This window comes from Tiliqua scincoides, chromosome 4 (genome assembly GCF_035046505.1).
Source record: "Tiliqua scincoides isolate rTilSci1 chromosome 4, rTilSci1.hap2, whole genome shotgun sequence".
In the NCBI taxonomy this organism is placed as follows: Eukaryota; Metazoa; Chordata; class Lepidosauria; order Squamata; family Scincidae; genus Tiliqua; species Tiliqua scincoides.
This window is the reverse complement of record NC_089824.1, coordinates 151,046,007-151,072,296: the sequence shown is the minus strand read 5'-3', so window position 1 is coordinate 151,072,296 and position 26,290 is coordinate 151,046,007. Positions and strand designations below refer to the sequence as shown.

At 42.2% G+C, this 26,290-nt stretch overlaps 1 protein-coding gene and 1 pseudogene across 5 annotated transcripts in view; one reads left to right on the top strand and one right to left on the bottom strand.

Moving 5' to 3' along the window:
- Positions 1 to 790: 790 nt before the first annotated feature.
- DOCK7 (dedicator of cytokinesis 7) overlaps positions 791 to 26,290 on the bottom strand; it is a 144,520-nt gene continuing 119,020 nt past the window's right edge. For 3 of the 5 annotated variants that reach the window (XM_066625555.1, XM_066625558.1, XM_066625560.1), the window contains 10 exons: positions 25,892 to 26,035; positions 25,303 to 25,434; positions 23,692 to 23,706; positions 8,632 to 8,757; positions 7,338 to 7,427; positions 5,917 to 6,153; positions 4,583 to 4,726; positions 2,882 to 2,988; positions 2,423 to 2,590; positions 791 to 1,243 (listed from right to left, as the gene is read on the bottom strand). In XM_066625555.1, coding sequence (XP_066481652.1) covers positions 1,201 to 1,243; positions 2,423 to 2,590; positions 2,882 to 2,988; positions 4,583 to 4,726; positions 5,917 to 6,153; positions 7,338 to 7,427; positions 8,632 to 8,757; positions 23,692 to 23,706; positions 25,303 to 25,434; positions 25,892 to 26,035 — 1,206 coding nt within the window. In that variant the 3' untranslated portion in view covers positions 791 to 1,200. Of the gene's footprint in view, positions 1,244 to 2,422; positions 2,591 to 2,881; positions 2,989 to 4,582; positions 4,727 to 5,916; positions 6,154 to 7,337; positions 7,428 to 8,631; positions 8,767 to 23,691; positions 23,707 to 25,302; positions 25,435 to 25,891; positions 26,036 to 26,290 lie in introns of all 5 variants that reach the window. The other 2 variants (XM_066625556.1, XM_066625559.1) reach the window with 1 other exon arrangement.
- On the top strand, positions 13,598 to 13,716 carry LOC136650015 (5S ribosomal RNA; annotated as a pseudogene).

The window sequence follows — 26,290 nt, the reverse complement described above, 5'->3', positions numbered from 1 at the left end:
AAAGTGAGTGCATTGTTGGGCTGCATTAACAGAGCCATAGAGCCCAGATCATGAGAAATAATTTATACTGCACTAGTTAGATGTTGCTTGAAATACTGTGTCCAGTTTTGGGCACCATATTTTAGAAAGGACACATAAATTGGCATGGGTTTCCGAAGAGGGCAACTAAAATGGTGAGGGTTCTGACCCATGTGGAACAGTTGGTATGTTTGACCTAGGCAAGAGAAGGAGAAATATGATAATTGTCTTCATGTATCTGAAGGGCTGTCACACAGAAGTAGGACAAGAACTATGTTCTGTGGTTTCTGAAGTCAGGATTAAAACTAGTGGGTTGAAATGACAAGAAAACAGATTCAAGCTAGGTGTGAGGAACAATTTCCTAATGGTCAGAGCTATTGGGCACTGCAATAGCCTGCCTATGTGGAGGTTTTCAAGCAGGGGCTGGTGGCCATCTGTCAGGGATGCTGTAGTTAGCTGCCAACTCTGAGAAGGTGGTTGTACTAGATGACCTCCAGGATTTGAACCTAGTGGCTATTGAAGTTCGTTAGGATCAGGCAACCTGTTAACTAGATTCCCCCTGTCCCCCCAAGACACGCTTAACCAGATAGATATGGCTATAAAGTTATGATAGATATGGCATAAACATCAGAGCATTCCATGCACCAAATTAACAAGTATGGCCTCCATGCTGCTTACCTTTCTCTAGGATATTGTACATGAAGATGGGTGAATTTGAAAAGTGGAGCAACCATAAAATAAAGTGTAAACATTCAAATATTTAATGGTACCATTGAAATAAACATCACTACATTAAAAATGGTTCAAAATGCATTTGCAAAAGCTCCTAATATAAATTAATATGAGCTACCAAAACAAAAACACAGAGAATGCTTTAAATAAAAGTTGATTCTTTAGAGTACCTTTGAATATTAAAAAATGTCTTAAAAAACAGGAGTGTTTACAGTTTTATCAGTACTTCACATACTGCTGCCGTGTTGCTCTTGTGTAGTCTACATCTGACAATTCATCAGAAGGAAAATTTGGCCACTGAACATTTTCATATAAGTCAGTAAAATGGGTTTAAGGTGTCCTGAATGAAGTACAGAGTTTTATTTTCAAATAAAATTTAAAAAGATTTCTGGTGTTGATAACATTGTACTCTTTTTCAGTACCTTAAAACCCTACGTTGTTTTTAATTGTTTAAATGTCCATTTTACGAAGACTCATTCTGCTGAAGGAATCTCTGGGAAAGAAAAAAAGAGAGGTAAATTACTACTTTTCAAAGCATGAATGACAAAGCACTCATTCTCTAGTGTTCAGTAACACTGTGATGTAGGCTGCAATCCTAACCAACTTTCCAGCACTGACATAAGAGCAATACAACTCGGAGGAAAGGGACCAAACATTGCCCTACCTTGAGGAGGCCTCCATGACTGCCTCCCATCTGCAGGATGCAGCACATGCCCCACTGGCACAGCTATGCCAGTGCTGGAGAGTTGGTTAGGATTGCACCCATAAAGTGTTTGCTTTTGCTCTGAAATCAACCAGCTCCGAGCCAGAGCATTCAGCACTATGAGGTCCATCAAATGCACCTTGTCGATTCAGTGATTCAAAGAAACCTTACAAACACATCTCAAGCAGACTGCCAGCACAATGTGCATTATTTTGCTACAAGCTAGGAACAGATGGTGGGCTTACCATGCCTTATTGTTTTGTCCAATGTTTCTAGTGGGTACTATCCAATGGGTCTTTTAAATCTTATTAGTTGCAGATGTGTGTGTTTTTTCTGAACTCAAGAACTTGACTCAACTGCCCAATGGAAGACTATCCACTGAAATTTTTGATATGACTTACAAAGTTTAAAAAACAAACAAAAATCACAACTCTTTGTTGGTCTGTGGCACTCTCCCCCATCTATTTTTGTATGTAAAGTCTGATGTCAGACATTTAATGAAAACCTTCATAAACCTGTATCTGAAGTGCCAGTGGTTAGTACTACCAGAAGGGAGTGTCAAAATCTTGATGGCTGTTTTTGGATCAGGTAGGACTGATGACTCCTGTCCCAGTGTGTAGAAAAACCCTAATAAAACTACCACTTCATTCCATCTGTTGGCAGCTCTTCTAAAAAAAAGTGTTCAGAAACCTTAGTGGATTGTAGACACAGTAGTCATTATCTGGACAATCTGTCAGTTGGAACATGAACTCTGCCCAGGACAGAGTGGGAAAGCCAGGACCTACCTTTGAATTGGATGCATCATAAGGAAACTATATGCAGCTTCTTATAGGAGAAAGTAGGAGATTTCAATTTGCAAACCTGCGTTCTCTCTCTGCTACTTGGTCGTAGCAAACCTTTAAACAAAAAGCTATACTAAAATCTATTAGAGAGCTAATAGTATGAAATGCTAAAATCTATTAGAAAGACCTGTGGCAAGTGGTGGGAAGGACAGCCTTGTATAGTTGAGGAATTTTTCTATTGATCAAAGGTTGAAGTGCCTCTTTGAGGCGGTGGTAATTTCTTTCAAGCTCCCGCTGATATTCTTTTTGGTCTGGTCCAATCAGACTTTTGTTCTTGCGGAGGGCATCTTCACACCTAGACAGAAAAAAAGTGTTAATAGCATTTTATCAATTCCTATTTACTCATGCTTAACTTTGTGCAACAACCCCAATTGCACTGATTTGGAAGTACATTCTATCCGAATTACTAGATTTTGCTGGAACTGAAAGGCGGAAAGGGACATCAAGGTAATTTAGGTCAATTCCTTGCCTTAAAGATGACAACATACAGAGATCTATGAGTTATATTTTTGCCATACGTCACAAACACAATCTTTCAGTACAACTTCTTTTTTTAAAGAGTTGTTTAGTAAAAAAAACACAATACCTTTTTGTGAAGTCTTTGAAGCAAAGCCGGAGTTTGTTATGGTGACGGAAAAGTTTAGGATCGTTGGGTATTTCAGACAAGAAAACCTGTGCAACCTCTAGTGGCCCCTTAACAAAAGAAGAAGATGGCAAGTTTTTCACAAGAATCATTTCATGCATACCATAAACATTCATAAAATGAATATGGTATCTTAAGGCCAAGTTCCTACTAGAGGGCCTTAGAAACACAATAGCATGAATAGACAATGGTTGACTCAAAAGGGTAATCTGTCTCCATAATAAAAAGGGGTGAATCCTGCTGTATGTTCTGGCTAACAATCAACAAACACCTGTTTATTTGCCTTGTTTTCCCAGGTTGGCTAATGCTGCCCAGGCTGTGCAAGGACAAAGCCAGGCAGGGTCTCTTCCCTCCGGAAGACATCCTGCTCCTATGAAAGACATGCAACACCATGCAACCTCCTTCCTCTTCAACAGTATGGGGCAGCAGTTCCCAAACTTTTTAGCACTGGGACCCACTTTTTCAAACAACACTATATTGGGACCCACCCAGCTTTATGAAACTAAAAAAAAGTTTCACTTTACCAACCACTCAAGCCTGTATTTTTATCTTTTTTACTATAGCTGGACCCCTTTTTGTCGATCTCCACGTTTATAGGTTCAGGACCATTCTGGTGGCCTAGCATCCTCTTTTGCAGTGGACCATGGCACAGTGGCTCAGTTTCGCTTTCAATAGGGCTCAATACACTTTCCTTGTTGGCTATCAGCTTGTCAGTCTCGTGACCCACCAAAAATCAGGTCACAACCCAGTGGTGGGTCCTGAACCACAATTTGGGAAACACGAGTATAGGGGCATTTGTATTGCTGCAGGGTGGAGGCAGAAGTACACTGGATTTTCTCAGATGCTGTCTACATTAAAGTTGTATCTAGAGTTAGCTGGAGTAAGGCTAATCCAGTTCTCTGGGATGCATTCAAACATATTTGTGCCTTCTATTCCTTCTCCCATGTGTGCCCAACAGTCAGGAAGAATCTGGCTTCTTCCTGACTGTCACAATGCATTTGACAGACTGACCAGTAATGAGTCAGCGATCTGTCATGCACCTTCCCTAAGCTCCAGGACAGCTGCCAATTTTTTTTAAAGTACCACATGTACATTTATTCAATTAAATGTACAAATTCTCTCTCTCTCTCTCTCTCCATCCCTCCCTCTCTCTCTTGTTTAAATGAAGCAAAATACATATTTTTTTTTTCCAAACTGAAAAATTGTTCTTGGGAAGGGGATTTACAATGCCATGTCTGTCAGCACAGAGCATAGCTGGTTTCTGCTGAGTGTGTTTCACAGAAAAATAGCTGTTTCCTGGTGGGTGTTGTTACAGTAAACTCACTGGTGAAATTATGAACAATTGTATGCAGCACAAATGTAATTACTTTTAGAAGTACCCTCTTCTCTTGGTTCCTTCACACAAAGTTATTTATAAATTCTTTAATGCAAAAGCAATTAAACTTTTTTTTAAATAAGCATGTTCAACTTTTGAATTCCTATACGTCTTTGATCAAGAAATCTACAAGATGCCTCAGCTTTGTACTCCTATCTATCTATCTATCTATCTATCTATCTATCTATCTATCTATCTATCTATCTATCTATCTATCTATCTATCTACCTACCTACCTACCTACCTACCTACCTAGTGGGTACTCTTACCTGGTTTACTGTTGTGCCTACAGAACCCTGAAGTACCATCTGAAGCATCTTGGGATCTGCTGGGTCTTGATGTGTTGCAAAAGCCAATTCTTGGGTTTTTTTCTGCATATCCTCAATGGCAACTTCAATTGGTGTCAAAATTATCTAAGACGACAAACAACCAGAAACGCACAAGAACGAAGGGAAATTGTTAGGAAGTCTCCCTTTCAGTACACTTATAGGCAAATACAATCTCCTATATAAGGAAAAAGAAAATTTTGAATGTTTTTTGTATGCTTACATATGTGCCTAATTGATGAATTAGACCAGGCAGTTAGTTTCTAGTCTGGTGTTATGTAAACTGATGACACTGATGAAAGGGTTTTTTAGTGAGTTTGTTCTTTGCCCAATTTTCAGTAAGTGAGAGGTCTGAGCGGCATACAGAAACCAAACATTAGATTTTTGCAACAGAAAGCCTGAGCCTGAACTGAAACTATTTGTAAAAAATATGACTTCATAGTGGATTATGACTGCAAAGTAAGTACAATTTAACAAGTGGGAGGCCATTCTTTCAATTAGTTCAGTGGGAGCCAAACTTGTGATTCCCCCCCAAAAGCAATCCCTGTTTGAATCGGATCTTACCATTCCACTTCTGCGTCACTTGTATTATGATCTGGGCACCGGGATGCTCTGGGCAGTTATGTCTGTCGCCCGGTGTCCCAGAAGGTTGTGCAATAGGACATTCGGGCAGATGCGACTGCCCAAAGCATCCTGGTGCCCATATCTACTGAGAATACATATGGTACGGAGAAGGAACGGTAAGCTCTGCTCACAGAGCACAGGGTTTTTTTCAAACCCTAGATCTGGCCCCTGTGTCAGGGTTTGGAAAGCCCTGCATTAATTGATTGGAATCCCTCAAAGTTCAAAGGTGAGGCATTCCAAGAGCTGTTCTGTGAATAAGCATGAATTAACATATTCTCTGAATTAACATATGTAGTAGCAGTTTGGGCATCATTGGAATTCTATGGATAGGTTCATAAGGCTTAAGTGGGACTTCCATCACTGCACCTGTATCATGATGTGATGTCTAGGAAGCAGGTAGTTTCTTAGTTAGGTTCTATCACTTTCCCTGGAACATCTTTCTTTAGAAATGCAAAAGTAGTTGACAACTAAAAGCTTCCCATGAATTAAAAGCACATTTGTTGTGCTCCAAAAACACATATCCTTTTAATAATTAGCTTGCTGAGATGATCTATGGAACATATATTTTTTACATTCACAACAATATTATGTATGGTTTTTTCTCTCCAGTGCCAGTACTTCCCTTTCTCATTTTACAACTGCCCAGGCCTCACCTCCTCTTTGTGGATGACGTTTATCCTGGTTTTGATGTAAGGGAAAGCATGTGATGTTGTTAGGATGGTCTTCCTCTTGAACTGCTCATGTAGCTCACCATGAGCTCTGCCATCCAAGGTGAAGGGTGTACAGTACATGAATCGCCGCAAATTGTAGTTTTTGTCAAAGTAAGTTATCCTGTCCTTCATTTCATAGGTGTCAAAGTATGGCTCCACGTAGGTGATTTGTATATAAGCCTGAGGTAGAAAAGTGGGTTAATGAGAACAGGCCACGTAATAACAACTCCCAACAACTCATGAAGCCCCACACACACTTAGAATTGCTACAGTTGCAAAGTTCAAATCTTGGGAGTGAAGCCAGGGGCATGTTCCCCCATCAGGGATCTTTATGGAGGGATGAGACAAAATGAAGACCAAACATGGACAGGGTGGGTACATGCTGAATGTAGGACACCTGTGGAAGAACTGAAGACCTAAACTGGAAGGCTAGATGAGAGGCAACAGGGTGTGGGAGAAGGCATGAAAATAAATTATAAAATGCCTCCAGTTCTCAGAGGAATCTCTCTCCCTGAGGGCTGACTGTCCCTGCTCCTCCTCCTCCCAGTTCCTATTAGATGAAGATTGAATGGACAAGGGCTTCATTTCGTCCAGCTTTCTCCATCCATCAGTGCAGGAGTCTGCAGAATTCTTAAGACGCAGAGCTCTCAAAAATGGGTGGATGTGGTAAGCATTGTAAGGTCCTTAGAAAACTTAACATTTGTGTCAGTCACAGTTCCTCAGCCAGCCAGCCAGCCATCTTTAACCCATTTCTGCCCAGCCCACAGGTGTACACACTTGATCCATCTTGCATACATGCTGTGATGGGCAGAAACAGCTTAGAGCCCAATCCCATGCCTAACTGCGCAGAATTAAGTTCCATTATAGTCAATAAAGCCTACTTGTCAATAAAGCCATTATAGTCAATAAAGCCTAAGTGCGGATAGGATTGCAGCCTTAATCTGGCTCTATGGATTTTATTACAACACAAGATATATCCATCTGTAAACTTTCCTCATTATGGTTTTGTGACGGAGGCCTAGTTTCAATGTTACAGCAAAACATGGAAGCGCAAGTTCTGTCCAGATCTTCCTGGGGAGGATAATTTATGAAGTGGTACAATACCAGATTAATCTCTAAACCAGGGTTGCCTAAAATCTGTCATTTATATCTAGACTGAAAGAGGAGTATAGATAACAAGTTCAGGAAGTTCCCGAGTAGTGGTGACCCTGGGATAGAACGAGCTTAAACACTCATCTGTCACCGGGGAGTGGGAAAAGATAATATGTAAGGACTAGAGAATCTCTCATATCACATAAACAAATGTTCATCCAAACAGAGACTAAGACACAGTTTCAGCTGGACACTTATTTTCAGTTTCTTACCTTGTTGGCATCTAATTTACATTTGTCGACCGGGTTAGAATCCTTAATAACTTCAACAACATCTTCACCAAATCTTTCTCCATAAAACCCCTGAAAACAACAGCACATTGTAAAGAGGAATCTGAAGCCCCCCCTACTCCCTCCCTCTCTCTCTCTCTCTCTCTCTCTCTCTCACACACACACACACACACACACACACACACACACAAAGCAGAACCACAGAAAAGTTGGGCCCACATAGCCTAGTCTCTGTGTGAGAAAGATAAAGGCTACAGAAACTGCTTGTGTGTGAGTGACTTAAAGTGCAATCCTATGTGCCTGAAGCGCTGGTGCAGTGGTTGCTACACCAGTGTGAGCCATCGTAAAAGCGCTATAAAGCGCTTTGCACCAACTCAGAAGCAAGCAGGGACGGCCTGCATCGGCCTGCCAGCACTGGATCTGAACCCCTGCCATTGTTGGAGGTGAGTTTTGCATTGAGTAGCTTAGGTGCTGGGAGAGAGCAGTGGGAGGATGGTTTGGAGGTGGGGAGGGGGAGTTTCTGGGTGGGAGAGGGCAGAATAGGGGCAGATCGAACCTGGGAGGGGGTGAGATCTGCGGAGGCCCACTCCACCATACCCTATCCTCCCTCCCAGGCCAGGCAGCCTTACATGGAGCCACTTGAAGTTCCACCAGCTATATAGCTGGTGGAAAACTGAGTCGGGCAGGCTGGAGCATTATTCAGAGCAGAGTAAGGTGGAAAATGCCTCCTAACTTATGCTGGCCTTGCAGCCTGGCTGAGCCAGTGCAGGTTAGGATTGGGATGTGAGAGAGAGAAGAGGCTTACAGAATCCGTCATCAGTTGAGTAAAATAGCTCATAGTCAATTGCTTTGAGCCAGCAATTATGAACAAGGTTATGTTCACTTTTTATGTTCTTATACTGAAAAGCTTTTGACTTCCAATTTATGTGCCAAAAAATGAAAAAAAATTGGGAGACAAATTTTTTTTTTTTGACCAACTAAGTAAAAGTGCTCATTTATCTTTCTGTCCAGGTTCTATTCACTGATCAAAACCTGAACAGAGCTGCACAAACAATGGCCAGGGGTGGCTTTTGATGAGCCACTGCAGTTGCTGAGTCAACCCATAGGGCACTGCTCAAAGAAGCTCCTGAATCTTTGGAGCAAAGAGACTGTGTGACCCCTGAGTTATTCTCACCAAGCTTAGTGTCAGGGAAGCTTAGGTAGGGTCCCTTTATATGTTCCCTATCAACTCAAGGGACTGTGGCTGGACATTTGAGGTTTGCGGTGGCAATCTCACCTCTAAACGATGAGAGATTTCAGCCAGTTTTGTTATTGCAGGCTCTTTGTAAACAAACTCTTGTTCATCAAGGTCTCCAAATTTAGTCCCATAAAAGCCAACGCGGAAGTAAGTACCAAACATTCGCTTACCGTCCTAGGTGCAGAAAGACAAAAGGACATTTCAGTACAAGCACCCATGCACATGTTGGGATTATTTTTCTTCCCCTTTCAATATACTGTCATGCAAGAATAAACGAACCACTCTGAACAACTAAAGATGATTAAAACAAGTTGCAGCAAAAAAGCCCCCCAAACTCAAACATTAAAATACACACATAAAGTTATAAGAAAGCTAGCCTCAGTCATGCAATGGAATAAAACTACTGTTGAGCTCTGCAGAAAAAGATGGGGCAACTCTCACTTAGAGTTGAGTTCAGAATGCAGTGCTGGGACTCACTAAGAAGCATCCTTACAAAAGAATTGCTTCTGTAGGTATTCTTCATTGTTCTGTTTAGGGAGGGACAAATAACCCTCCCTAAACAGATATGGCACTGGATTTGGTCTAACATTCCCAATTCCCAGAAGTCTGGAACAAAGTTTTTCTTGGGCTTAGCAGTTTTCTTGCATGTTACTGAACTACAAGACTGTGACCTAAGAATAGTAAGGACCATGCCATCGCTGAATGTGTGGCTTAGGGCGCAATCCTATCCTGCACTGGAACAGGCAAGCCAAGAGGCTTGCACTGTATCCAGCATGGGATAGGGGCCCAAAGTGGCTCAGCCAGAGGTAAGGGGAAACTTTTCACCTTACCTCTGGGTAAGGCACCCTAGCCCCTATGGGTCTCCTCAGATTTGCGCCACCTCCAGAGGTGGCACAAGTCAGAGGACAGCGGAGCAGCTTGAAGTCGCTCCGAATTCCCCAGGAACGGGGATTGGGATCCAGCATAACTGCTGGGTCCCAGGCCCGTCTCCCACTCACCCACCCATGCTTGGGGCCATCCACCGCCTGCCCTCCCCTGCACCCTGGAATTATGTGCATTATGGCATGTTTGCGACCCTCCTGGGCCGGCGCAAAGGACTTTCACCAGCCAAAGGGCACTCTGGATTGTGCCAATAGTTGCCTTTATATAATTTGCTTGTTACAGTTCCATAACTAAGAAAACGGTTTCAGTCAGGGCTGAAAAGCTAAAAAAAGACTTTCTGAGCAGGCCAAAATAGGTATGATAGCACTTTAGCATCACCTTATCCTTTTTCCTGGTTTCTTCTCTATCAGGAAGACAATGAGTTTCATGGCAGCTCCACTGTCATCAGTATTACATTAACCTCCAACAGAGGTGAAAGTGAGATGAGGTGGTGACTGAAACCACATTATCATTAAACCTTGTAGCCACACGGCAATCTCAGAGATCATCTCGTGTATGCAACCATACACTGGAGAAACTGCAGGGACCACAGGGTAAGGTTTCCAAAGGTAAGATTTGCAGTGCAAACACTGGAAAGTAGATTTGAATGTCCCAGTATACCGCATGCAATTGTCTAGATTGCTCTGAAGTTGCAGGGATTTTGGCATGCCAATCCATCCTTGTACCATGGAAGCCACACATATCCCTCTCCTACTTCCATCTTTAAGTGGATGTAGGAATTAGGGTATACAGTGAAGTGTGAACTCTCCACCGACTTTAGTGCAGGATCTGACTTCATAGTGATGCAGACCAATTAAGAGGGTTCTGGCACCTTATTTCTGGGGTGACTCATAGTTCTAAACTACCTCCTAGGAAATGCAGTTGTTTCTTGATTGGATTCCAGAGCCAGTTACTTTCAAATGGGCCAGTAGTGAACTGCGCCCTGATAAAATTGGGAAGCACACTCTTTTGTGGAAGATAAAATGAAACAGAGAGCAGCAAGTTGGATAATGAAAGCCACCAAGTCTGTGACTTTCTTCCAAAAAAAAAAAAAAAAAATCAAAAGCACAAACAAAAGAATTCACACTGCATGCACATGTCACAAAATAGAGTTGAGGGAAGGACTCCAAATGTTCACCTTTACTCTCATGGCACAGTTATGCTGCAGCACTCAGTGCATCCCATTTCTCCTTTTTATTTAATTTATCTGTTGAACTTCCATCCCACCCTCAGGACTGGCCTCAGGACCAGTAACATGTTTCAAAAGATGTAGAAAACAGAAAAATAGAAGAGTTAAACCAGGCCTCTAACTAGCTCCCAATTCCAGCCAGAACCAAAAAAGATGGACAGTCAGGCAAATGCTCAGGCTCAAGTTTTAGGGAAGACCCTAAGGCAATGGTTTGCTACCTTTAGGAGCCCATGGACCACTGAGGCAAAAATTGGAATTGTTGTGGACCACACATTCTCAGGGTCTCACGGACCACCTGTGGTCCACAAACTAGAGGTTGGGAACCAGTGCTCTAAAGAAAAGTGGGGCATTTGGGGGCACTTACTGAGAATGCTAATTTCCCAGTTTTATTTGTGGTTAAAACAATATATGAATGGAGTAAGTAACAGGCAATTCTCCATCTACATTAATGTTAGGATGGGGGGAAAAAGAGGTGCAAAACATGCAAGAATCAGGTCATTTAGGGTCTTGTAAACCACAATCATCATGTCAAATTATTTTGGAAATATTAAAAAGGGAAGAACTCGAACAGTAGTGTACCACTCCCATCAATGAAAAGGTCTCCATCAGCTGGCATGGCAGCTTCAGAACTATCTTCAAGTGGTCCCACATAGAATGAAATATTGTAGTCAAGGCTTAAAAATATGAAAGCATGAATCACAGTTGCTAGTTTATAACCTGACAAAAAAGTGGTGCAGCTTCTCAGCTGGTAATAACTACTTTGGAGTCCCAGGAAACCAGTGACAGCCCAATCCTGAGTTGCCCGGGGTGCGTGGCTGTGGCTGCCACTGCATCCTGCATGCTTTGGGTAGCTGCCTGCAGCTCTTCAGGTGAAGGGAACTTTTGCTCCCTTCCCCAGATAGAGAGTAGCCTCATAATGGGGCTATTCGATTCACAGCCAACAAAAAGGTCAGTGGCCGTGTTCGGCAGTGAGTCCACTGGTCCTGCTTCCCTCCCTCCCTGCTCCTTCCCTCCGGCATGCCTCTCCCCGCCCTCTGTATGCCTCCCCCCTCCCCAGAACACCTCCTCCCTGCCTCCCCCCATGGCCCTGCTTACCTCTCTGCTGCTTGGCGGTCTCCCTGACCGCTGAGCAGTGGAGGTTGGGTGCCCGCCCAGTGCCAGCCAGACCTGGGCTACCACTGGTGCTCGCCTGGCGGTAGGGTCTGCAAACGTGCCTTACAGCACGCTTGCGACAGTGCGCGTCGGCAGTGAGCCAGCACACCAAGCCCAGGATTGGGCTCTAAGACTGCAAACTTCAGTTAGCAAAGGAAACAAAAATTATAACATCCAGCAACACAACAACAGGATCTACCAATCACCATGTACTCAGTCTTATCTGAACTCCATTTCAGTTGGCTTGCCTGCATTCATTCCCTAATCATTGCCAAACATCGAACACTAAACAGTAAAGCTGCTGGAGAAGGCTTGAATCAAGAAATAAAGAAATGGTATCATCAGTGTTACCTTGGCTCATAATTCAACAGATAGAATTGTACTGGATCCTACAAAGAAGATGATGAGCCATCACCCCATACTGTTCCAGAGGTCTGCTTAGCCAGAACTACTTGAGCAAAATTCTGGGAACAGTTTCCAGTTCTTAGAATAACATCACTAATGTCATACTCAACAGTATCAAAATAACTTATTTTCTGGATCTCTAATCACAGATTAACATGGCCAAAAGAAAGGTCTCACTACCACACCCAGGTCACAAACTGGAACAGGTCCACAAACTGAAGATGTCCAAATAAGCAGCCTGTAGCAGCTACTTGCACAACCTTAGCAGAGGAAGCTAAAGTTTGAGCATGACATGACCAGTTCTAGAGGTTTTCTTAGCCCCTTTGCAAAAGATGACAGCTCTATGAGCATTTGCCACCTCGCTTCCAAAGAACAGTGGCACTACTAGTCTCATCTGGTTTCTATTAACCCAACAACCCCTGAATCAAGTGATCTATATAAGTCGAGACAGGCAAATCCTCAGATACTTCAAGATGTACGATGTAAATCTTTAACCAAGCTAGCAAACTCTCAAGTCAATGCCTTAAATATATAGAAGTGGGTTTTTTGGGGGGTGACAATAAAATAAAAACACATTAACACCGCTTTCTGCACTTCTTGTTTTTGAAAAAAAAAACACAAAACCCCCAAATCTGCAAAAATATGTTTAAAAAAATCATTTGCTAACACCTCTACATGCATGTGGCTGCCTCTGCTGACACTATACCACCTATATCACCTACCTAATAGGAATTATAATTCATTTAAAATTATAATTTATTATTAAAATTTATAAAAATGCACCCTTGGAATAAAAACACATAACACTGCTTTCTGCACTTCTAACTTGGGAAAAGATTGAAATCTGTGAAAAAATAAAAACATTTTCACCCATCTCTACTTATCTAGTTAATTCTGAGATTGGGTTCAGTGAAAAAATAAGCAAGGTGATGCGAGTTTGAATGCTAGCTCATCCATGAACTTGCAGTGTGCGGTTGGTGGAAATCACTCACATAGACATAGTTCTTCATTTTGACAATTGGGAGCTATAGTTTTCTATATCAAATTATATATAGAGCGCACTAAATGTCTATAATTGCATTTACCTTACTGACAGCACAATCCTATGGGTGTGTACTCAGAATTAAGGTTCACTGCGTTCAATGGAAATTACTCTCAGATAAGTGTGTTTAGGATTGCAAACTTATTCTCAGATGTCCTGTCTTTAAACTCCATTGATTTTCTTATGCTGGGTCATCTGATCAATAGAAGGTCTATTTCAGCTCAGTCCTTTCAGCTCAGAACTAACTTTTCAGCGCTGATGCAGCCATGCAAATGTATTCTGTGATGGAGGGGCAGTCATGGAGGCATATTACCCTGCACATGCCTGATCTCATCTGATCTTCGAAGCTAAGCAGGGTCAGGCCTGGTTAACACTTGGATGGGAGACCGCCTGGGAATACCAGGTGCTGTAGGCTTATAAGAACATAAGAACATAAGAACAGCCCCACTGGATCAGGCCATAGGCCCATCTAGTCCAGCTTCCTGTATCTCACAGCGGCCAACCAAATGCCCCAGGGAGCACCCCAGATAACAAGAGACCTCATCCTGGTGCCCTCCCTTGCATCTGGCATTTCTAAAATCAGGAGGTTGCGCATACACATCATGGCTTGTACCCCATAATGGATTTTTCCTCCAGAAACTTGTCCAATCCCCTTTTAAAGGTGTCCAGGCTAGACGCCATCACCACATCTTGTGGCAAGGAGTTCCACAGACCAACCACACGCTGAGTAAAGAAATATTTTCTTTTGTCTGTCCTAACTTTCCCAACACTCAATTTTAGTGGATGTCCCCTGGTTCTGGTGTTATGTGAGAGTGTAAAGAGCATCTCTCTATCCACTCTGTCCATCCCCTGCATCATTTTGTATGTCTCAATCATGTCCCCCCCCCAGGAGTCTCTTTTCTAGGCTGAAGAGGCCCAAACGCCGTAGCCTTTCTTCATAAGGAAGGTGCCCCAGCCCCGTAATCATCTTAGTTGCTCTCTTTTGCACCTTTTCCATTTCCACTATGTCTTTTTTGAGATGCGGCGACCAGAACTGGACACAATACTCCAGGTGTGGCCTTACCATAGATTTGTACAACGGCATTATAATATTAGCCGTTTTGTTCTCAATACCCTTCCTAATGATCCCAAGCATAGAATTGGCCTTCTTCACTGCCGCCGCACATTGGGTCGACACTTTCATTGACCTGTCCACCACCATCCACAGATCTCTCTCCCGATCTGTCACAGACAGCTCAGAACCCATCAGCCTATATCTAAAGTTTTGATTTTTTGCCCCAATGTGCATGACTTTACACTTACTGACACTGAAGCGCATCTGCCATTTTGCTGCCCATTCTGCCAGTCTGGAGAGATCCTTCTGGAGCTCCTCACAATCACTTCTGGTCTTCACCACTCGGAAAAGTTTGGTGTCGTCCGCAAACTTTGCAACCTCAGTGCTCACCCGTCTCCAGGTCATTTATGAAGAGGTTGAAAAGCACCGGTCCCAGGACAGATCCTTGGGGCACACCGCTTTTCACCTCTCTCCATTGTGAAAATTGCCCATTGACACCCACTCTCTGCTTCCTGGCCTCCAACCAGTTCTCAATTCATGAGAGGACCTGTCCTCTAATTCCCTGACTGTGGAGTTTTTTCAGTAGCCTTTGGTGAGGGACCGTGTCAAATGCCTTCTGAAAGTCCAGATATATAATGTCCACGGGTTCTCCCACATCCACATGCCTGTTGACCTTTTCAAAGAATTCTATAAGGTTTGTGAGACAAGACTTACCCTTACAGAAGCCATGCTGATTCTCCCTCAGCAAGGCCTGTTCGTCTATGTGTTTTGAGATCCTATCTTTGATGAGACATTCCACCATCTTACCCGGTATGGATGTTAGGCTGACCGGCCTATAGTTTCCCGGGTCCCCCCTCTTTCCCTTTTTAAAGATAGGCGTGACATTTGCTATCCTCCAATCTTCTGGCACCGTGGCCGTTTTGAGGGACAAGTTGCATATCTTAGTCAAGAGATCAGCAACTTCATTCTTCAATTCCTTAATAACTCTTGGGTGGATGCCATCAGGGCCCCGTGACTTATTGATCTTTAATTTATCAATGAGGTCTGAAACATCTTCTCTTTTAACCTCTGACTTAACTCCTCGGTCAGGAGGGGCCGTTCGGGCAGCGGTATCTGCCCAAGGTCTTCTGCTGTGAAGACAGATGCAAAGAACTCATTTAATTTCTCTGCCATCTCTAAGTCTCCTTTTATCTCCCCTTTCCCTCCCTCACCATCCAGAGGGCCAACCGCTTCTCTGGCGGGTTTCCTGCTTCTAACATATTTGAAGAAGCTTTTCTTATTCCCCTTAATGTTGCCGGCCATGCGTTCCTCATAGTCTCGCTTGGCCTCCCATATCACCTTCTTACATTTCTTTTGCCACAATTTATGTTCCTTTTTATTCTCCTCATTAGGGCAAGACTTCCATTTACGGAAGGAAGCTTCCTTGCCCTTCACAGCCTCTCTAACTTGGCTGGTTAGCCATGCGGGCACCCTCCTGGATTTAGTGGAACCCTTCTTTCTTTGTGGTATACACCTCTGCTGGGCCTCTATTACTGTTGTTTTAAGCAGTCTCCATGCACTCTGGAGAGATTGGACTCTTTTTACCCTCCCTTTTAACCTCCTTCTAACCAGCCTCCTCATTTGAGGGAAGTCCGCCCGTCGGAAGTCAAGGGTTTTTGTTAGAGGTTTCCCTGGTATTCTTCCCCCAACGTGCACGTCAAAACGGATCGCAGCATGATCACTGTTCCCCAATGGCTCAGTAACGTTTACATCTCTAACCAGGTCCTGCGCACCGCACAAAATTAAATCCAGAGTCACCTGTCCTCTGGTGGGCTCCGTGACTAGCTGATCTAAGCCACAGTCATTTAGCACGTCAAGAAATCCGGTTTCCTTATCGTGACCAGAACACAAATTGACCCAGTCAATATGAGGATAATTGAAGTCCCCCATGATTACAACCCTGTCCTTCCTTGTCACCTCCCTGATCTGTTTCCTCATTTCAAGGTCCCCACCAGATTTCTGGTCTGGAGGACGATAGCACGCCCCCAGTATTACATCGCTGCACAAGCCTGGTAATTTAACCCACAGAGATTCTACGGTGGAGTCGGACCCACCTTCAATCTCTACTTTGCTGGATTCTATCCCTTCCTTAACATAAACGGCCACCCCACCTCCAACACGTCCCTGCCTGTCCCTCCTGTATATAGCCCGGGATTGCGGTATCCCACTGATTCTCCGCATTCCACCAGGTTTCCGTTATGCCCACTATGTCAATGTTTTCCCTTGTCACCAGACATTCCAGTTCTCCCACCTTTGCTCGTAGACTTCGGGCATTTGCATAAAAGCATTTGTACACGGAATGCCCTAGGATGGGCTGCTTATTCGCTCCTTTGTCCCCGCATCCTCTCATTGTGCCAAACCGTCTATCACATCCCATCACACTACCTTTCCCAATTTCTTCTCCTGCTCTGCCTTTGTCTTGTTGTTCTCTAACCTCCCCATCCTCATCCCATAGGGATGAGGAGTCCCGAACCGGATGCCCCTCGGCTCCTGTTGGCCTCCCCCCAGGGATCAGTTTAAAAGCTGCTCTGCCACCTTTTTAATGTTATGCGCCAGCAGTCTGGTTCCATTCTGGTTCAAGTGGAGCCCATCCCTCTTGTACAGGCCCCGCTTGTCCCAAAACGTTCCCCAGTGCCTAACGAATCTAAACCCCTCCTCCCTACACCACCGTCTCATCCACGCATTGAGACCCCTGATCTCCGCCTGCCTAGCTGACACTGCGCGTGGAACAGGTAGCACTTCAGAGAACACTACCTTTGAGTAGCGAGACTACTTATACCATAGTCTTTCGAGACTGAAGGTTGCCAACCATGGAGGCCTCCTCAAGATAAGGGAACATTTGCTTATCTTGTGGCTGCACTGCAGCTGCATCAGTTCTGGAAAGTTGGTGAGACCTGCGGTGTTTATAACACATCCCTTCTTGCTGTTTACCTTTCCAAACCAAACAACTCTCTCCTTAATTTTTTTTTTAACAATGTCTGAATTGGTTAATATCCTTTTGGAGAGCAGTTCAGTAAAACTGAAAGTGCTATACTTTATATGATAGCTAGATACAGATTATTTTCACTATGTCTAATGATAAACATACATGCATATACTATATGTGTATATGAATGTATATTACATTATATATTAATATATGAATACTGCTGCAAGGACTACTTGTTTTACTGAGGAACAGCCTCATTTGCTGCATAAAAGACATCCTTGTTTCTATGCCGCATCTGCCTGGAATCAAAATGTGGAAGAGAAAAGCATTCCTAAAAACATACAATAAGCATGTACCTGGGAACTTCAGTCAATCACGACTCCTTGGTGTGCGTTTTCCATCAAGCATCTCCTTTCCACATGAACATTGTGCAGAAAAAACTGGGGGAGGGGGGTTGACAACAATCAAGAATTCACCTTATCTGTAAATGTAGCACATGAACCAGAGGGCCCTAACTGGATGGAAAAGTGAGTACTACTTTTCTGTGTATGTACAGTATATTTTCTTAATAACAGAAGTCAGTCTGATAGCCTGAGCAGAGAAAAAGAGGTTGGGGGGGGGAAACACTGCTTACCTCATTACCCCACTCATTATTTTTCGGTTCAAGGCCACTCTTCCCTATGTTCCTGTTCTTCCTACAGGCCAAAAAATATCCTGGACCCATGAGTTTTCTGCTACAAGGGGAAAAGGAGCTTTGCAGATTGTGACTTAGAGCAGACAAACAGCAGACAGAGAAATAGTAGACAAGAAGCCCTCTCCACCTGCCACTGTACCACTCTTGACTTCAGCCTCTGAGGCTGTTTATCAATAAAACAAACCAACAGAAGAACAAGGCAAGAACTCCATGTCAAGTGGAGTTCAGCCCTAAGACCTACTCGTCTGGGAAGACTATAAGTGTCAAGGGTGTAGCCAATATTGCAATGACACTGTAATGCAACCCTGTGCAAGACATGGAAACTCAATTACGTATTACAGGTTTTACAGAGGTGCTATTACCTACTCTGCAATCTTGGGACTGGACAGGCATTAGACAACCCAATAAATAAATATTTTAGAAGTGCTCTGAATTAGTGTATCATTTCACTGGGAGGCACAGAAAATTCAAAAGCGAAACTGAAGACAGTCAGGATTTGTGTGGAGGAAAGGAAAAGGGTAGAAAAGCTGAAAGACATCCCTGTACCTAAAGCAAAAACACAGACCTCTAGTACGGTCACCAAACCACCACCACTGTCTCCCCTTAAATACCTATAACTTTCATTCACATAAATACACTTATTGCTACTCTCAGTGACAACAGCATGTATTTCTAGACACTTACAACCATTTTGCACATGGTGTTTTTCTCATAGCAATGTTGCTTCCAAGCAAGCAAAAAGCATGTCTAACAGCAGGAGTGAAGAATACTAATCTCTATGTGTGCCACATATACATGCGGTGAAAAACTAGCACTGCTGCTCAGCACACACATATATGGCAAAACAGATACGTACATGTAATTCACACATGATGTTGAATTTTTTGTATCTGCCATTTTCCGACATGGAATGGGGAAATGTTACCATGTAGGAAAAATGTAATGTGTGAAGGCAGGACTGCAGTGGCTCCCAAACTGTGAGCCATGGCTCCCTGGGGAGCCATGGAAATCAATGAGGGGAGCCACGGAATCCTCACAAAAAACCTGCCTCCCTACATAATGTATAGGATTGCAACCCAAATGGGGAGCCACAGCCAATGGCCCGGTTGGCCAAGGGAGCTACCAGCTGAAAAAGTTTGGGAACCTCTGGGTGGGAGTGAAGTTGAGGACTGAACAATAGGACATTTTCCACAGACATTGCTGGCCCACATATTGACAATAGGTGCTATCTTCCAACTCATCTGTTAAAATATAGAGCCACATCCCAGTTAGTTATTATACAGACACTAGGCTTTATAAACATCCCACTGTGTTCTTGTGAAGACTCCCCCTTCCTAACATTGGATCTCACAAACCCTAGGGGTGTCTTTGATCAGTGTAAGTAAAATATTTTCCTGATCTATTTTAAAACTTAAAAAAGAGGAAAGGTTCATCTTACCCAACTAGGGAGAGCTGACAAGTTTTTAGTTTTTTTGTTGATTATCTTAGTCAATATTATTTTCAAATTACCTTTATTATAAGCTTAGAAATAACTTGAGACAGTTAAGGAAATATTTGTTATATGATTAAAAGTAGCACATGACAAGAGGTTCAGGTCAATTACATTTCTAATGGTCACCTAAGACAAATTAGGGAGATGGTGTTTAAAAAGGAAGGTTCTTTCATCGAGCATCCATTCGTTGGGGGGGGGGAATGGGGGAAGTGTTCAAGGATTGATGCCTAGGAAAATCTTAGCAAAATGTCTCCCTAGAGCATGCTGGAACATGTGCAACATGTGAACAAAAGAATGAGGTTCCATTAACAACAGGCAGAAAATGGGATGGGCAATAACATAATATAGTATCATGTTATTGTTCAAAGTGTGTTCTAGATAGATGAGAGCTCTATAATTTTGACCAAAGGTTTTCACAGAAATTAAAACCCTTGCTAAGTGCTTTCAAGCAAATAAAAGACATTGATACCCCATGGTCTTTGTTTCTGAAAGTGCTTGAATGCAGTTATGAGAAAGGAAGTTATTGTAAAGCATTTCAATCTATTATTTTGAGAAAAAAATAATAGGTTCTCGGGAGGCAAAGAGAATGAAGGTGAACGCTGTAGAGTCATTACAGAACTGGCAGAGCAGGAAACAGCCATCATGATGTATGAAGGGTTCATTATATGTTGTTATGCATGGTAAATACCTGCTGGGTATAAAGTTTTAAGAAGTTTCTTCTGCATATGAACCAAAAGCTTTGCCAACTGGATTTATTTAGCCAAAAGCAACATAAATGGCTGCCAACTTTGGTCTTTTGTTATCAACAGGAAGGTTCTGGTACCCCCATAAGTCCATCACTGGTTCAGGAAACATCTTGTAACTTTGGATAGAGAGTCAATTAACACCAAGCCTTTTATGCGAGCAATTTGTGTTCCCTGGTTGATCCAGTTTTTTAATTCATAACATCAGACTTGAATGGAACTAAATAATAATTTAAGAAGAAGCATCCACCCACCAACATATAGGATAAAATCCTAAGCAGGTCTACTCAGAAGTAAGTCCTATTGTGTTCAATGGGACTTACTCCCAGGAAAGTGACGTTAGGATTGCTGCCTTAATAGGTTAACCTAATGAAGTTTGCTTAGGATGTTCTCCTACAAGAGTCCAAAGGAGATGAATCTGGACTCCACAACAATGTGGCATGTCACAAATCCTTGAGCTGGCGTAAGTCTTTGGTAAAATGAAATTATTGGGGGATGCCATGGAGTTTAAAAAGAAAAAAAAGATCACCAACAACAACTTAGTAGGAACTTACCACAACAGACAATAGTAAAAGTGGGGAGGAGAATCAGCAACCAGGGCAATAGAGGAGAAAACAGAAAGTATTTTAATTAGGGAAAATCCAAAACAAATAAGCACCATTTGGCAGCAAAAAAACAAACAAAAAAAAGTACTTAAAAATGGGAAACGGGTAAAAAAAGCATGCAGTGGATATTAAAGGACACACAAGGAAAATATGTTCAGCAAGAGTGCAAAGAGTGAACAAGAACATAAACCATGGGTGTGTTTTACCATGCAATAAAAACATGACTGAATGATGTTAACATTGTAATTGATGCCAAGATATATTTCAGGGGTCGATTTAGCAGCACACACATTGATCAGAAAAGATGCTCACAGGCTATCATCCCATTAACTGATAACTAAACAGCCATACAATGGAGATACTTCATATGTTATCCTTGGGCAGGTCATAATGGTGGTCCATGGCATGGATGGATGGAACCAGCCAAACTGTGTGGGTACTACTTAAAGTAAGCTGAGCAGATTGCTCTCCACATGGTTTGGGCTCCTTGTCACAACAATTCCACCATGATATGAATGTTACCATTCCATTTTAAGGAAAGTGGGCTGTTTTAAAAACTCCATTTGGAAGGACAGATACCAAAAAGCAACTGAGTTCCTTTATGCTTGGGGTTAAAACTTAAGTTCTTAACTATTGTTTCTTAGACAGAAGTGAAAACAGAAAACTTAAACAAGCCCTAACAAATCTGCCGGGGACCACACAAAGAGCAAGTGGGCTTGGGGAGGCTGACATACCATGTCTGGCCTGGGACCTCAAGTCTGAAGGGCTTGGGTAGGCACCTCTGAACCAAAGCACGGACATATCCTGGGTAGATATAAAAATATCAGCTGGATTCAAAACAAAACTTTGGTGCTCAACCCTCTCGTTGCAGCTGGAGGATCATGAAGCCAGTCCTCCTGATAAAATGGGCCATAAGGATCTTTATTTATCATGGCTCCCCTTAACTGCAACTCAGAATGAGTTAATATTAACAGCAAGAATGATCAAGACAGTACAAGGGCCAGAGAGAATCCAAAGCAGAAATTGGCATTTGCATAGATTAGCTTGGGGTTTGGGATGGGGGTAGAATCTGAAACCACAGCATTATTTTCTAAGAGCAAAAAAGCAAAAATGAAACAAAAATGTAAAACACACCTAGTTCAGCTATAACAGTTTTCTCAAAATGCTTTCCAAGAATATGTGTGCCTAAAAAATTTAAACCAGCCCTTTTAAATCTGCCTAGGAGCACTGAAGCAACAATTTGGCTTGGATGGCTGCTATGCTAAGTATAATCTGGGACCACAAGCTCAGGAGATACTGAAGAGACTTCTGCCATCTCCAAATGAAGATTGGCTTTTCTGTGCTATGTACTGGACAGAAGTGTACAAAAGTGGCATGTTCTCAAGTTAAGTTCTATTAAAACCAATAAATTCTAAGTTTGTTAAGTATACATCTAAGGACCAATTATTTCCATGGAAATTCAGTGCATCTAACATTCTCGGGAGTGCATCAGCCTAGTAGCAGAAAAAGTACTCTTTGGGCTAACTCACATGCAGTCAACTTTGCTTATTAACTCTGTGATAGTGATAGCTGCAGAACTACTATTGATGGGCATGATGTACTTAACTCAGACTTCTTATCTTCCAACTTGAACAAGTTGAATAGGGCCTTTTTAGAGTTTCTAACTTTTTTTTCTGATGAGGCACAGCAGAGGGAAAAACTGCACCTGCTGAATTTCTGTCTGTTACAAAGTTGTTAAAGACATAAGAAATCTGTTGGGGGGGAAAAAACACAGGACAACCTTAATTGTTCCGTAAAATCTCTGTCTTCTAAACAAATTAATGAGAGGTCCATGATCACAATCCAGCAATGTGATTGAGACTTAAAGCAGTGTAAAAAGTAATTTGAGGGTTCAACAGGAGGTGCTCAAGAAGAAGAAAACACCCAGTAAAACATGATGTAGCTCTCCATGTTGTAATCAATAAATCCCTGTTTTTTTTTTCTTAAACTTGTCAAATTTTTCCTATCCTTCAGTCTTTCTCTTTTACCAATTCAGCAAAATTATATCTGAAACCTGGAGAGTTTAATACTACCTGAGTAAGAAAAGAGAAAGCTGGGATTCTTATACAGGCTGGAGGCAGGGTGGGTGAGCTGATATCTAATTCACAGAAACTTTGGTAGTATGTTCCAGTTATGATTAATGTCATAGTTTTAGTTTAGAGAGAAACATCAAATAATTTAAATTTGGTGCTCTGAAAACTGCAAGGGGAATTCAAATTTTAGAGCTCACAGGAAAAAAAACCCCCAAGGAGTCTTCCTCATTGCTCACTGAGTTCCACATGCTAGGAATTTAGGATCTGAATCTTAAACTAAGAAATTTCACTGTTGCTCAAATCTTCATGTAAAAGAAGAGGTTTCAATTGTACAGAATGTAAGTATATGCTACATAAAAAAAGAGTAAACATTTTCCTAATGGGAATCAATTTTTTGAATTCAACACCTTTGAGCATTAAGACTTAAATCGACCCCTGTGGTGGGGGTGAAAATATGGTAGGAAGAGGTGGTATTCAGTGTCAATATTGATGAGAAATGGAATACAAAAACAACAAATCAGTGATGGTAAACAGTGACTCATTCACCAAAGAACCTCATTAGTGTGACACAGAGGCTTTCATGCACTACCTAAGTTGTCTAAAATGACCACAACAGTTTTACTGAGATTTCTTTGGTTAATCAACTCAGGTCAATAGCAGACAGCAACAGAAATACCCACCGCTAGCACATGTGGGCAAAGCATTGGCAGGAGTCATCAGATCAATCTATTAGTGCTCTTTACTAACTAAAACATTACCTACCTCCCAGCCAGTACTCTGTGTAACAAAAAGTAAAAAAAAAAAAGGGTATGTCACAGAAACAAAATCAGCACTCTCTTCTCCAAGAAAGGCCACAATACGACCAAAATATCAATATAATGCACTATGCACCTGAAGGATTTTCAGCTGTTACACATTTAAGTTAGTCTTTAATTTTAATTTAATCCAGAAGATATAACACAGCATGCTGACCCCCTCCTTTCCATCATTAAGCAGGAAAAATAAAATCTGAATGTGAATCTGGTAAATGGCTGCAATTATTACAGAACATTCCCTGTTCCAGCTTGAATTACAGACCTTGGGTTTGGTCACCGGAAAACTGCTGGAGAAATTCAAATTTTGTGTGTTTCAACAAAACCGAGTTTGCCAGAATTGAATTTCAACGTTCATCTGTTCATGGGTATCTATGATTACTGCTTCATTTCCATCCATGAAGTAGAACACAACTGAAGTCTAGTTAAGAACGGTAACATTTAATCATAGGTCATTCAATTAATATTTATATAAATTATATTGAGAAATGAATTTAAATGCATTACATCTAAAACATATTAATTTAGGAGAGGAGGGGAACCTATATAGAAATGAAAGGCAGTCACCCCTAACCAACAGTACCAGTGCACACTTACTGTGCATATGTAATGTTCCTTTTTCATGCCAGCTTTAATTATAGTTACCTTCAAACTCTGGCTTCAAATACTTGTTTGCAGGGAACACTGCTTAACCATGACTCAGAAGATGCTGCTAATGGATCAGGTAAGAGAGATAATGAGCACTCCCATGGTCTACTCCCAATTGAGAATGTCATGTGGTCCCCCCAACCCACAAAGGCTCAAAGAGACTACCAAGCAGCACAGGAGCAGAGGCTGCCCCGTTGCAGTTGGTATAAAGAATCTGTGTGGATCTGTGAGGGGCGTTCACAAGCACTAAAGACAAGAAGACAATCTCTTCTTACTTCTTCTTACAGACCAACCTTATCCAGCATTATCATAGTTGCTACAGTGTAAATCTTTCCTTCTACTGCAACAGTGACAGCATAGGCAAAGCTTTGCTTTTCCCCACATGCCTAAGAGTTCCCTCTTAAAACCCTTGCCAGGGCTTTTGCTGGTGCATCTAAGCGGAACTTCCCACACCCAAAGGCCATTGATCCTCATACATGCACCATGGAGAATACTTGCACAACCAAAAAAGCAATAGGTGCTTTCCAATCAAATAGCTCCAGATCACTCAAAAGGAAGGCAATTCCCATCCCCACCCCCATAATGCACAAACAGCATCTTGACCACTTTGGGTGGAGGTGAGAAGGAGTGGCAGAGAAAAGACAAGAACGAACTCACAGCCTATTCAGATAAACACAATGGAATTAGACCTGGGCGGAGAAATTAGAAGCAATCAACCATTTCATTGTGACTATTTTTTCATCTTGTAGATGTTATGCTTCATAACATCACTTCAGGGAGATCCCTTCTGTCAGTGGGCACTGGAAGCGAACGATTTGGAGCAAAGCTGCATGTGGGCAGTATGGAGAAGGGTGATCACACCAATGCATTTGAACATGTCCTTGCTCCTGCAAAGAGGAATCCAAGTCGTTACCTGATGAACGATTTTGCTGAATGCCTCCTGGAGTTTACCATGAATCGTGGCCAGTTTCTTGGCATCTCTGTTAGCTTCGTGAATTGGAATAAGGATTTTGTAAACCTCGTTGACGGCTTCGTACATGCCAGCCTAGAAAACAGCGCATGTCTGATGGAGGGATCAATCAATTAACCAACAAGCAGCAACCCAAATACAATACATGACTAAAATGTTCACAGCAGTAAAACTGACACACATGCTCGAGATACTTTTGTATCTAAGGTAGAATATATAATAAATGGAACTGCGATGTACTTATAAATAACAAGTGCACACACGGAGGACCTATTCTGACAGTGATGGAGGTTTCTCTCAGGCCCTGAGCCAGCCCCCACTTGCAAAATCGTTGCATATCAGCAACATATAGCCTAACTAACAGTGGTACAGGTATACAGTGGAACTAAGTAGCTGAGCTGCAATTGCACCAGTTTAGATTTCTTGCGCAGTGTGAATGAGTTGCGCCCAGTGTTTTCTGTCAAACAATGGTCATTAATGCTATACAACCAAAAGGATTACAGAACTAAATGCAGGTATTAAACTCTTCTACCATGGAGAAAGAGGCCGCAGCTTGCTCCAGCAATCCAACCAGACCTGCTTCGGTAAAATATTTTCCAGAGCAGATGCCTTCTTCATCTGGTGATACGACATCATCTGAAACTGCAGATTCTTCTAGAACATTGGAGGAGATGTTCTAAGGGAATACGACATATTTTCTTTCAGAAGCAACAGTGATAGTATTCTAAACCTCCCCAAACAAACAACCAAACCTTTAATTTAATATGCATTCACTCCTTACACGGACAATGTGCTGTTTAAAAGATAACAGATCAAAGCAGCTTATATTATGCTACAGTCTTGCTGGAATGAATTATACCAACATATAAGTAAACATTAAAGCAATGGGACTGTTTATATGACTAGAAACAAGGAGGGGCAAATGTGTTTT